This window comes from Protomyctophum bolini (assembly GCF_963924005.1).
Source record: "Protomyctophum bolini genome assembly, chromosome: 23".
Lineage (NCBI taxonomy): Eukaryota > Metazoa > Chordata > Actinopteri > Myctophiformes > Myctophidae > Protomyctophum > Protomyctophum bolini.
Window position 1 is genome coordinate 7,392,118 of NC_137884.1, and position 15,300 is coordinate 7,407,417.

The 15,300-nt window shown below is 42.6% G+C and overlaps 1 protein-coding gene across 3 annotated transcripts in view; it reads left to right on the forward strand.

Moving 5' to 3' along the window:
• The window catches only part of strip2 (striatin interacting protein 2), a 49,320-nt gene extending 38,030 nt beyond the window's left edge, over positions 1 to 11,290 (forward strand). For 2 of the 3 annotated variants that reach the window (XM_080757652.1, XM_080757653.1), the window contains 6 exons: positions 225 to 351; positions 2,892 to 2,992; positions 4,230 to 4,296; positions 4,762 to 4,866; positions 5,489 to 5,693; positions 7,528 to 11,290. In XM_080757652.1, the coding sequence (XP_080613778.1) occupies positions 225 to 351; positions 2,892 to 2,992; positions 4,230 to 4,296; positions 4,762 to 4,866; positions 5,489 to 5,693; positions 7,528 to 7,781 (859 nt within the window). In that variant the 3' untranslated portion in view covers positions 7,782 to 11,290. The remainder of the gene's footprint in view (positions 1 to 224; positions 352 to 2,891; positions 2,993 to 4,229; positions 4,297 to 4,761; positions 4,867 to 5,488; positions 5,694 to 7,527) is intronic. The other variant, XR_013963591.1, reaches the window with a different exon arrangement.
• Positions 11,291 to 15,300: the final 4,010 nt, after the last annotated feature.

Below are 15,300 nucleotides of genomic sequence, written 5' to 3' on the forward strand. Positions count from 1 at the left end.
GTCTTCCTGGAAGGTTAGCTCACAGAAATAGACATTTTAAATTGCCACCGATGTTTTGAACGGTAGGCAAACCACAGTTCCCCTCTGAGAGACGGAGCATGTAGACAGAAATGCAACCGTCCCTGGAGTGCGCATTAGTGAGGACCCGTGGAGAATTGGAGATGATGTTGAAAGTGTGTGTGTGTGTGTGTGTGTGTGTGTGTGTGTGTGTGTGTGTGTGTCAGCATCACGGTGCTGCAGAGCATGAAGCTGGGCATCGACGTGAACAGACACAAGGAGATCATTGTGAAGGCCATCTCTGCTCTGCTGCTACTGCTGCTCAAACACCTCAAACTCAACCACATCTACCAGGTACACACAGTCACACTTTTTAGCTATTAGCTGCTTTTGTGCGACACTCTTTTATGAGTCATTCACCATTATGAAAAAAACATAGAAAGTTGAAATCGGGATGTGCGAGCCGAGGTTCCTGCCCCGACATCTACAATATTTCTGTCTTCTCCCTATGTCTATCTCACCCCTACCCCCCCCCCCCCTCTCCTTTATGCTGCTCTTCCATGTCTCCCTGCCCCCCATTGGGTTCACCTCAGCCATCCACCCCCACACAGTCACTTACCTCCTGTATTAAAGCACACCTCCATCCCCCCTCCTCTCCCCTCCTGTCCCCGCTGCGACAGACACGACCCGCTCTCTCTTAAACCTGCTATCGTCCTGCTTCACACTGATAGCCTGCGCTCAGTCACAAACCCCTGGCTCAAAGAGAGAGAGAGCGAGAGAGAGAGAGAAGAGAATCCATTTAAAAATCCCCCAAATTCTCCCTTTTTAAAGATGCTTTGGTTCTCATTTCAAGGAGTTGACATGCTGTTACAACAACTTACAATTCTGCTCTCGTTGGTATTTTTGCCCCCGGTTTTGATTGATTGAATACTTCATTAACAGTTTGCAAACAGTACAGTGGTAAGAGCATGCAACAACGATGCTAAAAAGATGACACAAAGAGCCCCAGGGGCTTGTTTCCATTGTGGTCCTATGTATTGAATTCATCATGACATTTAAAGACATACAACATACAATAATTCATCAACACTAGTGTCAATAGGCATACTGTATATGTACAGAAAACGGCTTCTAAAGAGCACAGGGCAAGTTTCTGACTGTGCTGTAAATATGGACTCTTCGTGAGACTGTCAATTTGTGACAGCCTGGCACCCATTTCTCGTAGTGACAGCCCATAACAGCTTGCGTTGTGAGCTTGTAGATCTGATATGTTCCGCTCCTTTTGTGTGACACTCTTCCATGCAGAGCATTAATTCACACAAAACTTGAAATATGGACATACAAGATTTCTGCCCGGCAGCAGCGATATGCACATCGAAAAAGCAAGATCGGAAAGCAGGTCTTCTTTTATTTATTTGTATTATTACCTGACAAAGGCAATTGATCTAATATGGTAGTTATAAAATAGTTTTGTTCATTCATAGGCCTGAACCACCAACTTGCCAAGTTGCCACCAACTTCAATGCATTCCATTTGCATCCAATGTGCTAAGGCTCATGTCATGGCATAGAATAGAACTAGAACCTTACATAGCCTTTGGTGCCAGGTAGAACTGTATAAGCTGTGAGTGCGGTAGCAATGGAGCGCCCTCTGCTGGCAGAGGAGGAGTGGGACACAAATGGATAAACGCATTGGTTCATGCAAAGAGAAGGGCAGGCAAAGGAGCCAGTGCAGCAAGATAACTTATACACATTTGATTAATATCCTTAGATTCATGTAGTCAATTTTCTTGTAGGTATGGCTGTCGCTATGATTTGTGATTTTGTTACTATTGATGTATAGCACCACTACAGTGCCACTGCTGTACCAGACCTACTGTACCAGACCTTTTACATTTTGTATGAGACATGATATTAGATGACAGCAAGAATCAATTATTTATATTTGTGAAGATGGCTGAGGTCATTTATCTTTTGGTGGGTCTACCTCTCCTATAAATATGTCTCTTTATATTGTTAGCCGGCCCCCGTACAATTGTTATAAATCAAGCCTGTCTAACTCGAATGTGTACTAGAAGTCAGCTTTTACAAATCTCTTAAACCCATCACTGCACAAACGACATACTGTAAATCTCTCGGGAAGGAAGCAGAACAACTAATTATCTAATTAAGTCATTGTCGACTAAGACCCAGTACACTAATTAACGATATCATTTTTGAGGGGACAGCCCTAGATTAACTACAGATCAATTAGAGTTGTTCCGATACCGTAATTCTCTCTCTAGGTCGTCCTCAGACGAGCCCTCCATCGTTGCTTCCAGTCATCCCGGTTCTCCATACATCTGGCCAGCTCGTTGGTGCTTTGCACTCCTGCGTCTTTCTTGAGTACATCTAGAAATGTTAATGTGGGACGTCCTCGTGACCGGTGCCCGTGTGTTGGTTCCCACAGCACTAACATGCTGGCTGGTAACTCTTGCTAACCTTATTCATCTGACTGCTATTTTCTGGCTAATATCACTTACACTACCTTTAACAACTATTAATGGTTCTCAAACTTTGTAATTTCCCGAACGCCCATAACTCTGAGGAACCAAATGGACCATTATGGGTCCATTTGGTTCCATTAGTACACTCTCTTACTGACCTGTAAGGGTCCATTTGGAACCCCCTCAAGGAACCCAGAGGATACCCGGTCACCACTGTTCTAGATTTTAGTTGTTATTACACACCGATATTGGATCGGGAGATAACAATACGCAAGTTACTGTATGGGTATCGGGAAGGTATGTCTCAAAGATCAATCCACAGTGGGAGAAGAGAGACGGTACTGTACACCGATGCAATGTGACTTTAAACAAGCAGAGACCGCTTTCCTCTGTTCCTCTGCCTCTGCAGTTTGAGATCGTCTCCCAGCACCTGGTGTTTGCCAACTGCATCCCGCTCATCCTCAAGTTCTTCAACCAGAACATCATGTCCTACATCAGTGCCAAAAACAGGTAAAGAAGCCTCTCCGTGCTCTGCTGTGAACCACAGATTAACAATTTGAACCCTAGGTTCCCTGTTGTTGTGGCGAACGTTCCACGGAAATGGCCTAATCTTACTAGCAGACCTACTAAACAACGTGATGTATACCTACACCACCTGGACGCTGAGTGGCAAGCAGGGAGGCATTAATTGGTCCTATTGTTATACTCTTTGGTTTGAGGAATTTAACCCGGACCTACCAATCTCACGCCACACTGATCTGGTTTATATGTACTATATCCGTTTTATTTTATAGGTTCTAATGTTGGGCTTGGAAACGTTCATTTCAGCGCGTGTCTTCTCTGCATTCAAGTGTACAGTATGTTCTCTGTATGCATTGTGTGCTCGGCCAGTCACAAACGTTCTCTTGACACGGTACTCGTGGTAGGCCTATATTAAAGACACAAAAGATTTGTATGAAATAATTTTGGACTACAAGATCATGTGTAAAAAGTCAGTACATTTTAGAGTCACTGCAGTATATACGCTGCATATAATTGTGGCATGTCCACAGCAGGGCCCCTCAGTTTGGCCATATGCAGTTATGAAATGATATACTGTACCCTAACATACAGTAAGGCCACAGTGGCCTTGATGCCTTGACTGCCCCAGTTCCCCCAGCAGATCTTTCTCCTTTGTTGCTTTCCTGTCATTACCATGTTTAGGCACCAGTTGTCTTGTTGAGATTGTGAATACTTAAATCACCCCTTACATCCCCATCGTCAAATGGGTCCGTTCAGTGACTGATTAGCTTAACCCATTTAGGCCTGACGTCGAAATAAATAAAATGTCTTCTGAAATAATATAAATTCAAAGATTTGTGCCGCATTTTCACGATAAAAAAAAAGAATGCTTAGTTAAAACACCAAAACGGGTTCCCGTCCAGAATGGGTTTAAGTTGAGTCTGTATGAACTTTTTTTTGTAAATTAATAGTAAATATATGTGTGAAATTAACTGTATTTCTTTCTTCATTTATCTAATTTATAGTTATACTTAAAAGTATGCACAAAAATATAAAGTACCTAAAATAATTTGTTTCCTTTGATGGCCTTGCTGCCCTAGCTGACATAATGGCCTTTATGCCCTCAAAATAATTGTATAAATATAAATATAAATAATCACTAAAAATGCCCATAAAATTATGAAATTCCAGGCCTTGTTATGTCTGTATGTGATGTAAACGGTCCCCCTGTGTGTGGTCTTTGCAGTATTTGTGTGTTGGACTTCCCTCACTGTGTGGTCCATGAGATGCCTGAACTGACTGCAGAGAGCCTGGTGAGTCCACAGCTGTTCGTTAGGGAAAATTAGCAAAAGTTGTGGTGAATCTGCATAAAAATGCTTACCACTAGTTTTCTTCACAGATGTGTTCATAAAGGTGTCTACTATCACAGAAACATTTGTTCCAAGCCAACTCCCTTGGGAAACTTTGTGGGAGCCAATCAAAGTTGGGGTACCCGGAGGGCCTAGGCTAAAAGCAGGACATTTTAATATTGGCCAATATGAGCTTGTGAGGTGTGTAAATACTGCTGAATCCGTTCCAATCATTCGTTTTCAGTCAAAATGACTCCCTGGCCATAAAATCGGCCCTGCCTGCTTTTGTATGTCCCAGACATGCGTAATAACTAATATGCCATGTTATGCATATCTCAATGGACGTCTCGTGTTTTCGTGTGTGTGTTTGTGTGTGTGTGTGTGTGTGTGTGTGTGTGTGTGTGTGTGTGTGCGTGTGCACATTTCCAGGAAGCAGGTGACTGTAATCAGTTTTGTTGGAGGAATCTGTTCTCCTGTATCAATCTGCTGAGGATTCTCAACAAGCTGACCAAATGGAAGCACTCCAGGACCATGGTACACACACACAAACAAACATTATTTCGGAACAATTGTGACCGTTTGTCATATAATCGGTTCAGTAATGTAAAAGAAGACATATCACAGGTTGTTTTCTAATCACTTGCTTTTCGATGTGCACAGTACATAACTTTATTTGAGGATCTAAACAGCAGGTATAGTTTCTGTCTCGGGGTCTCGCAAGATTTGGCTGCCAGACAGGAAACTGTGGACAGTCTTGCGATACCTGGCAAGTTCAAAAGCGTACTACTTTGTGCTCTTTAGATACCTCTATAAAATTACACAGTGTACTGTACACATCAAAAAGCAACACAGCAGACAATAATGTGTTCTAGGTCTTCTGTTATTTTCCAGAAGTGATTACTTTACAATGGTCTCAGTCATTCAGAAATAATGTTTGTTCATGAGCTGGTCACAGGGCTCTCGTTGACTCCAATGCATTCCACCGAACTTCCGGTTGTAGTTTGGCTCCCATGGTGTGACGATTCTGCCGTCTGTAATTGCATGATGACATTGACATTGGTGTCTTTACCTTATTTTTCATATACCTTGCCCGGAAGTAGGACGAGTTATTCTGTGTGCATAGATCCCACTCCAATGAGCTGTTGTGTCCCGTCAGATGCTGGTGGTGTTCAAGTCGGCTCCCATCCTGAAGAGGGCGCTGAAGGTGAAGCAGGCCATGATGCAGCTGTACGTGCTCAAGCTGCTGAAGATCCAGACCAAGTACCTGGGCCGCCAGTGGCGCAAGAGCAACATGAAGACCATGTCGGCCATCTACCAGAAGGTCCGACACCGCCTCAACGACGACTGGGCCTACGGCAACGGTGAGGAACGCAGCCTGATTTATCCCATTAAAACATGGAGTGTTATAAGTTAAAATATATATTTAAAGAAATCACACCTGTGTCACAATTTACGTCCTCACCTTTGTCATCAATCATCAATGTTTGTGTTACGCAATCTTTGTGTTTACACAAACACTCAAAATTGTCCGTTCATTGTCAATGGCATTTAATGTTTGTGTCTGGACTGGAGGTCTATATGCTTTGGATCATGTGATCAGTGACAACATGTCGGTGTACTCTGCAGTACACCGATGTCACTGATCACATAACCGTAAAACCATAAAAGTTCTAGACCTCCAGTTCTAGGCTAAATAGAAGGGGGGGACATTTTTATTATTTCCACACAACAACTCTAAGTTACATTTTTGACATAGTTCATAGACATAGACATAGACGTGTGTGTGTGTGTGTGTGTGTGTGTGTGTGTGTGTGTGTGTGTGTGTGTGTGTGTGTGTGTGTGTGTGTGTGTGTGTGTGTGAGAGAGATGTTTCCATGGTAACAGGGAAAAGGGACACTCTGGATCTGTGTATCTGTCACTGCAGGTGGCAGAAAGAGAGAGAGAGCACCTGACTCTCTGTAGCCCTTCTTCTTATAGCAACCTCTCTCCATCGATTGATGCTAGCAACTGAAAAATATATGGCTGCCATGCAGACATATCTTATTTCTCCACCACGAATGCTAAGAATGTGATTTAGATCAGTGGTTTCCAAACTTATTCTTGTCAAGGACCCCCAAATTGACACTAATTATCCCGCGAACCACCATATGAAAAGATATGCCAGGAACGCCCATAAGAGAAGATTTTTACGGTTCTAGCACTGATTCTCAACCCGTTTAATTTCAAGGACTCCCAGTTTGACCTGCATTAGGCTACGGACCCCCATTTAATGACATTAATGATTTAATGACGAACTCCCAATTTATATATTTAAAATCAATGTTAATTTAACTCTGCCTGAGAGTGTACTGGAACTTTGGGAACCACTGGTTTAGATGGCACGCTATCTAATTCAGATAAATTCTAGGTTAATTGTTTACCATCCAATAGAGGGTGTGCGCATGCGCAACGTGAGTGCATGGCGAAGCGAGTGGCAAAGTAATCAGTAGGCTGTCAAGGCCAGAAAGCCACTCAGTCAGTAGGCTGTCAGGGCCAGAAAGCCACTCAGTCAGTAGGCTGTCAGGGCCAGAAAGCCACTCAGTCAGTAGGCTGTCAAGGCCAGAAAGCCACTCAGTCAATAGGCTTTCCTGCATAACCTCCGGGTATGATGATGGTCATGTCACAGGATACCCTCTATAGTTTCTAGAATGTTATTTAGATGCCATGTTGTTTAGTCAGATGCTAGCTTAATTGGTTACCTGGTGTTATACTATACTGTAGTTTCAAATGTACAGAATGCCATTTTGGGTAGATACAGTAGCATGTTACTATAACAGATGCTAGATTCATTGGTTACCGTGTCCTAGCTTCTATGATGCACACATTGTTCTCTCTAGTCTCTAGTGCACTCTAAATAATAACAATCACTTACTTATTTTTAAGTAAATAATAATCACATAAGTATGCTTATTACTGCCTGCAGAACACAGTCAATGTTAGGCCAAAGCTCCACTGCAGCCATCGGGCGTCCATCAGCATCGCGTCATCATCAATGGGTGCTCCACTGCCTACGGTTTCATTTGGACGGCGTCTGGACGGTGTCGCCCATTCGCCCCCGTTAATTGTTTGACGCCGTCCAGACGCAACGCGGTGCACTCAGTGGAGTCCCGGTCTTACATCTCCCTCTCTGTCTTCCGCTATACCTTCCCCACGCAGACATTGACGCGCGGCCGTGGGACTTCCAGGCGGAGGAGTGCGCGCTGCGCGAGAGCATCGAGAAGTTCAACGGCCGCCGCTACGACCAGAACCGCATGAGCGGCGAGTTTGCTCCCGTGGACAACTGCCTGCAGAGTGTGCTGGGCCAGCGCGTGGAGCTGCCCGACGACTTCCACTACAGCTACGAGATGTGGCTGGAGAGGGAGGTGTTCTCCCAGCCCATCCAGTGGGACGGGCTGCTGCAGGACCACTGATGGTGGGAGGGGGGAGGGGGGTAGTACCAGCGATGGGAGAGAGAGAATTACTGGGTTAGAGGAAGTGAGGAAGATGGAGCAAGGGGCGATGATGGGGGGCTGCTGCAGATTTGAGGGATGGTTGGATGTAGACCCGGGCAACATATCGATGTTCTATCGGTATCGTGAAGGCCACAGTAATCTCTCAAGAACAGATTCTGAGCTGCGCTACCGGAACAAACAGCAGAGTTTTTCCTCTTTTTTTTTGCCGGGGATGTCGCCCTGGATTTTTGGAAATGATCATATAGTGACATATTGCATAAATTATCATATAGATATAGTGACATATTGCATACAAGTGTTCACTTCAGCCCTAGTTTTATACTAAGTCGAATGTTTTAAGAAATTGTGAAAATAGATTTTTTTTTCTTTTTTTTTTATCGGATCAAATGAATTGTCACAATATCGATTTTATCATCACAATTTTGATATTATCGTCATAATATTGATATTGAGGTATTCGGTCACAAATAGTATCATATTTGATTTCATCCATTGTCTCAAACAACACGCACAAACTTGGATGCTGCACGCACGCAAGCGCACACACACACACACACACACACACACACACACACACACACACACAGTACACACACACGACACAAACGTGCCTATGACTACTGTGAGCATACATGTACCTGATGGGCAGAAGCAAACACACACACACACACACACACACACACACACCTTGTTGCAAAACAAATGCACCACAACAGACAAGCTGTGTTTTGGACCCTTTCATAATTAAAATAGGACCACTTTTATTTTCAACCCAACTCTTCATATTATTACTAGTCTTCACTAAGGCTAATTTCTGTCTGCTCACTCTGTGTCTCAGGAGGGATGTAAACGGTTCAGAAACCTGCCCGGTGACATCAGTGGTGCCGGTAATTCCAAACGCATTATTATTCATTTATTTTTTATATTGATGCAATAACAATGCCTTCTATTCTAGCAACCTACTATCCCAGGAGGGGAGAGGCTGTAGTTTCCATCAGCACAGAAACCCCACCGATGATGTGACATTGATAGGCAGGTTTTTTAACTGTCCACAGCCACCCTACTGATGAATTATGTATGTCTTGGTATGTGGTTTTATGTCCGTTTTATAAAGATAGACATTGTCAATTATTATTAATTTTAGCATTCGATTTGTTTCGTGTAATAAAACCAGGGTAACTTTGATAATGGGGTGGGGGGAGGGGGAGAATGTGGTAGTGATGCTTGTAGCACCAAAAACCTAATATCTAGCTATAAGTTATGAGTTGCTTGTGATATGTATGCGAGGACATTGTGATGGTTATTGGGAAGACCAGGAGAAGCTTGCTTGAAATGGGGGCTGTAGGGATCCGGGATTGGAGCATTGATGGCACTTGCTTTGACTCAGTGACACCTGCCAGAGAGAGAGAGACAGAGACCTTCTCGCGGCACACATCTCTGAACAAGCTATTCCTGAGAGGAACTGGGGATCACCCATCTGTTCTCGGGCCTCCCACAGGCATGGGGATGTCATTTAATATCTTCAAACTCGACAGACTCTTTCAAAGTGAAAACCCAGAGCCCAGAGACTACCAGAGACGCTTATCTGTGACGCCATCGAGACAAACTTTGTTTGATTGCAATTCTAACCTGGAGTAGCCCATGATTGTTAAAATCAGTGTGTTAGGCCATGGACCCCCCCATAACTCTGACGGTGTATAAACGGAACCTAATGGTCCGTTTGGTTCCATTTCCACACTGCCAGAGTTAGACATGGGTCCATTTCGTCCCTATAATTTTGCTGGGGACCCCCTGGGGGTCCACCAGAGCACATTTTGACAACCACTGGTTCAAATGAATGCTGAGAATGAAGATGCATTTAACTGCTCTCAACCTGGTCCCGGCCCCCACATGTTTTTTTTTCTTTTTCAGTTTTGCGCTTCCCTTCCGCCCTGACAACAGCACAATAAAACCACTGAGCTTCCACGTGGCCTTGGCGAGCATTCTGCCGCTCTTGCTGGTGAAGAACAGAGTCGTCACACACACAAAGAAAAAACAGTGCTATTTTTCTCCTCGGATGTCTCTCGGCACCTCAAGTAATTTCCTAACCCTAAACTACCTACGCAGAGTTCTCGAAGTTGATCTTTTAAGCTTAATTTGTTGTACTGTATACTCTGTTGCATGTTTATATCGACACATTTATCATTCAGAGATTAGTCGTTTACATCGAGCTTCGTGGTTGTGCGACAAAGCATATATTAGAAGTTAGTGATGCACGGGTCTACATGCAACACGCAGTTTTGATCAGCTTCAGATGCAATTATTGCGGGTTCAGGTGGGCGGGTCAGCCCTGCCCGCGAAGATGTATGGTCCGGGATCTTTTTCCGGGTTCGTTGGGTCTGGTACGTCTCTCCAAAACAAACAAAAACAGACCCACGCATCACTACCACTTCTAAATATCTTGGAATGTTCAAAAGCACACAGAAAAGCACAGAGCATGTTTGTCCCCCATATCGTTTGGTTTGGTTTTGATGTTGTTGGTGAACAACTGTTTTGAACCCGAAGCTTGGTTGAGCAAACAAGGTTGAGTTTCGGTGTAGCCAATCATCTTCGAACAGACCGAGACAGATCTTTATAAAGACAATCTTTGAGTGATTCTGCTGCATTTTTTTAAAATATTTGGATTGGTTCTCCTTCATGATGACAAGCAATGTTTCTGGCACACTTAAAGCTGTGTGTTTTTTCCTCACGCCAACGTTGGATTTTATTCCACGTTTGTTCATTATATAAGCTGTTTTTCTGAATGGTCAGTTCTTTCAAAATGAATATTGTATATGTTCCTCTAGATTCTCAGGTTTTATGATGATATATTGTGAAAGTTTGAAAATATTTCCTTGCTAATGTCTAGCTCACTACTTGTACAGTATGTGTGAATAATACACATTGTCGATAATATAATAACTGACGCACTGAACATTTACTGTGTAGACCACTGTAGGAGTATTACCACACATTCATGCAGTCGGTGAATAATGGCTGAATATGAAGTTGTATAATTATGTCATGTTTCAGACATTTGTTTCATTGCATTTTGTGCCAAAGTTGAGTGCCATGATTTTGTCATTTAAATGTAATTTCTTCATTGTTGCCTCATGTGGGCCATGGCCATGGTCGTATGTGTTATTCTCTGGTCAGCATATGATTTTTGCAATACAAAACGTTTCTTTATACCATGCAGGAACATGTTAACAGTATTATCACATCATTGATAATACTGCTTATTATGTTGTCATTCTGGTCGTTGACCAGACATGTTTAGTGTTGTAAGGATGTTACTACTATGTGTGCTTTCATTATAAAGGTTTCCACATCTTTAGTCTAGGAGAATACTTGTTGAAGGAGTTCGCGGGTATGTGCAATTACGGATCCATAGAGGCATTATTCAATAGTGACATATTAGAATTGCTTAATAAACCATTATGAAAACCTTTTGGGTTATATATTTGATTGTTTGAAATATAAATGATGCAGCCTATGAAATGAAATTCTCTCTCACCCCCTACTCTTGAACAGAACTTGGGGTCAAACTGTGTGCGTGCGATTCTCTCTGGACACTAAACATAAGTATGGGGAAAATGCTACATTTGCTGTATTGTCGGGTCTTCATAGAATTCAAGAATCATAGGTCATAAACAGTTGCAGTATGACAGAAATGAAGTCACAGAGCGTGTCTTTGAACAGCATCATTTAATAGAATTGAACAGTGAAATGACAAAGCTTTGTTTAACCCGTTTAGGACGGGAACCCCTTATAGCTAAACAATCATGGAAAGAAAGGTTGGGGGGGAAAAAAAGGTTAACATTTATTTTCTTTCCATCTTTCCATCCAGGTTCCGTTTGAACCGGTTGAGTGAGTCAGTTTGATCCTGCAGTCAACAAAACACTTTGGTTAGTTGACATTTATTTATATATACACACACACACACACACACGTTTATTTGGACGGGCAGCGCATATTAAGGGACATTACATTTAAAATGTAGTGTAAATACACCGGATTTAGCAAGAATGCCAATTCCCATCCGTAGTTGGCTAGTTGCCAGTGCCATACAGAAAACATTACAAACAGCACATAAACATCAAATTCTTAAGGCTTACCAAAAGTTGTGACTGCAACAAGTGTATCTCAAACAAGTCACACTTCCTGTTGGGGACAAGACGTTTCATTTTATATTGCGTTGACCTTTTGGGATGAACACAGGTTTATAAAGACTGTAATACATTGAATTACTTTGCCAATTATAATATATAACTCAAAGCAAATCCAATTAATGAAATGAACACCTGATAGCTTTAGGTTCAATACCTTTTATAAACCCCTCACTATCGTGTCGGATGTGTAGGTCATGTCTTCGTTTGCGTTCAAGAATAGAAGACGATTTTCCAATTTTAAGGCGCTGGGAAATGCAATTCCTACGCAGGCGCTTCTCGATGGCGTGACCGTCACACCCGGTCTCACCTGTGGCTGCCACTGATTGGTCCGGCCTGCCACGATCTGGTTCATCGCCAGTCCCTGAGCGGCACCAGATGAAGGCTATATAGTGTCGCAGTCCCGCCACCCTTTCATGGCCTGGAAGAGAATCTTCCATTCTTTTTTTTTCCTCATAGACGTTTCAGAAAGTATTATTATTAATTGTATTTTAAATGGGGAAAAATTAATGGGAAATTCTCTTCTGGGCCATGAAAAGGGGCGGGACTGCGACGTTCTATTGTGAACTAGTGAATCAATACCGCCCCCATCTGCCGGGGTGGCTAATTGGATACTCGATATGAAAAGGGGTCGTTGAACACCACTGGAAGTCTAAAAGAAAACACAGTTGTACGGTGTACCTCATTACAGCTTTAACGTGGAGCCTATGGGCCTCCTTTGAGTTTTCCCTGAGGAGCTGCTGTTTGGACAACTTGTCCCCCTTCTTCTCAAGGGAGCACTTCTGTCTGTCGACCTCTGTGAGCAGGCTCTTCATCTCCTCCTGCAGCCTCTCAAACTCCACCACGTTTTTATCCACCTACAAACCAGTGGTGGGAAAAGTACTCACATTTTGATTACAGCTATCCCGTTTTATAGCATTAAAAAGGACCTAAATGCCGTGTATACATGTCCAAGGCACCATTTTAGCATCAATACATTTTGATGCCGATTCTTTAGTACTTTAACTCAAGTAAAAGCTGAATAGCAGACATTTACTTGTAACAGAGTATTTCTATATATTGTGTCCAATCCAATTTGTTAGTTTAGCTGGTTGGCCACGACTCCACGAGACCCCATGCTCAGAAGATCATCACACCAGTGCTGTGTCTTGTCTACCAACCTCCAGCACACCCTCTCTCTCTCTCTCTCTCTTCAAAATGATTTCCTATTTTTTGGCTATATATAGTATCGTGTATATTTGTACGTCTCTAAATGTTATGATGAATTGAACATGGTGGACCCTATTGTAAACAAGTGTAATGCTTTATGGTGTCGTCCACAGTTAACATTCTTGTATTGAGTTCAATCAATCAATCAATGTTTTTATTTTCTGAAAACTAACAATCCAATTTGTTAGTTTCCCCCCTGCATGGTGCCTGGCTGCACACTCTAATTGTGTGTTTTTTTTTTCTGCTTTCTGTCTTGCCTCCATAGCTGAGCCAGTAATGCAACCAAAGAAAGAGGCCTCTTCATCTGTGCCAGCCAAAAAGAAGAAAGGGGTTGGATCCCAGGTGGATGTGGAAATGGCAGATGTGGAATGAGAGTAGGGTGATAAAAATGATCCAATTTTGGTTCTCAGCCACGTAGGACAATATCCAGTATTTGAACTGTAGAGGGGCGCACACACACACACACACACACACACACACACACACGGGACGGGACGGGTGTTTTTTTGCCATCTAATGGAGAACTGAACGGGGAATATGTTCTACAGGATGTCCTGAAAAGTCTGGAATCACAGTGATAAATATTAATAACACAACATAGTTTGGAATATGAATGAATGATATGAGGGGGACATTGGAGTGGGCCGAGAACCTAATATTTTTCCATTTATGCTGCTGGTAGGCTATCTGCTTGAAGGGGGGAAAATATTTGGAGAACTACCCAGCGTCATCTGCTAGCAGTGAATTATCAACTGAGATGTGCATTGTCACAACTTCACCTACTGGTAAGGTGCATGGTGATAGAAATAGGCTCTATTTACTGCAGTAAATAAAGCTCTTCCTTACCTGCTAACTAGGTTTTGTTCCATTTAGTGTAGCACAGTGATTCTCATAGTTTTTAACGTCAAGGACCCCTACAACTCTGTGAGTGTACAACTGGAACCAAATTGACGCGGCTCATTTGGTTCCATTTGAGTCCTACATGGTAGTTACAACTGTCAACTCCTGAGTGTGCTATACACTGTATAGTACTGTATAGTATACAGTACAACTGTAGTCCACTATATGGCAGCCTTACGCCATCAATAAAGTTATTCTCAGGACTCCAGTGAGCAGGCCATCATCATGAGCTATTCATAAATTGATAACAATCATAGTTATGGGTCCATTTAGTTCCATTTGTAAACTCAGAGTTAAAGGGCCATCCTCAAAAACCATACCGGCACCACACTTTGAGACCCACTAGTGTAGCACAGTACGTTTCCAGTGAGCCATCATGCACAATGTCAGCACCCTGACTCTGATCAGAATGAAACAGAGCCTTTATTATTTTGTGTCATTGGTAACAACTGTGAAGCAAGTAAGGAATTTCTTTCCAAGGCTGAGCCTATAGTCAGGGGATATTAATACAATCTGGGAATACATTTCTTACCAAGAGTTTACTGGTGTCTACTAACAAGGTGTCTACTAACATATCCCACATTGGTTTATATTCAACCACCCTAGGGGAATTTTTGACAGCTGCTGAAAGTTGGGGTACCATCAACAGCCAATATATGGCAAAATGTTCTAAATTTCATTATGCTTTAAGCAGCATGTGACAAACTAAGGGGTTTTCATCATTCTGAATCCATTCCAAGCATTAGTTTTACATGAAAAACACTCCTTGGGCTAAAAATGGCCATAGCCGTCATCACAAATGTGATGAGGTCAGCACATTTGGGCACATTAGGGCACATTTGGGCCAAGTGTCAATGGCCGTTTTAGCCCAAGGAGTGTTTTTCGTGCAAAACTAATGCTTGGAATGGATTCAGAATGATGAAAACCCCCTAGTTTGACACTTCACATGCTATTTAAAGCGTAATGAAATTTAGAAAATGTTGCCATATATTTGCTGTTGATGGTACCACAACTTTCAGCAGCTGTCAAAAATTACCCTAGGGTGGTTGAATATAAACCAATGTGGGATATGTTAGTAGACACCTTTACAAACACATTGGTGAAGAAAATTCTTGGTAAGAAATGTATTCCCAGATTTGACATTAATACTGATAATATTCCCTGACTACTATTGCATATAG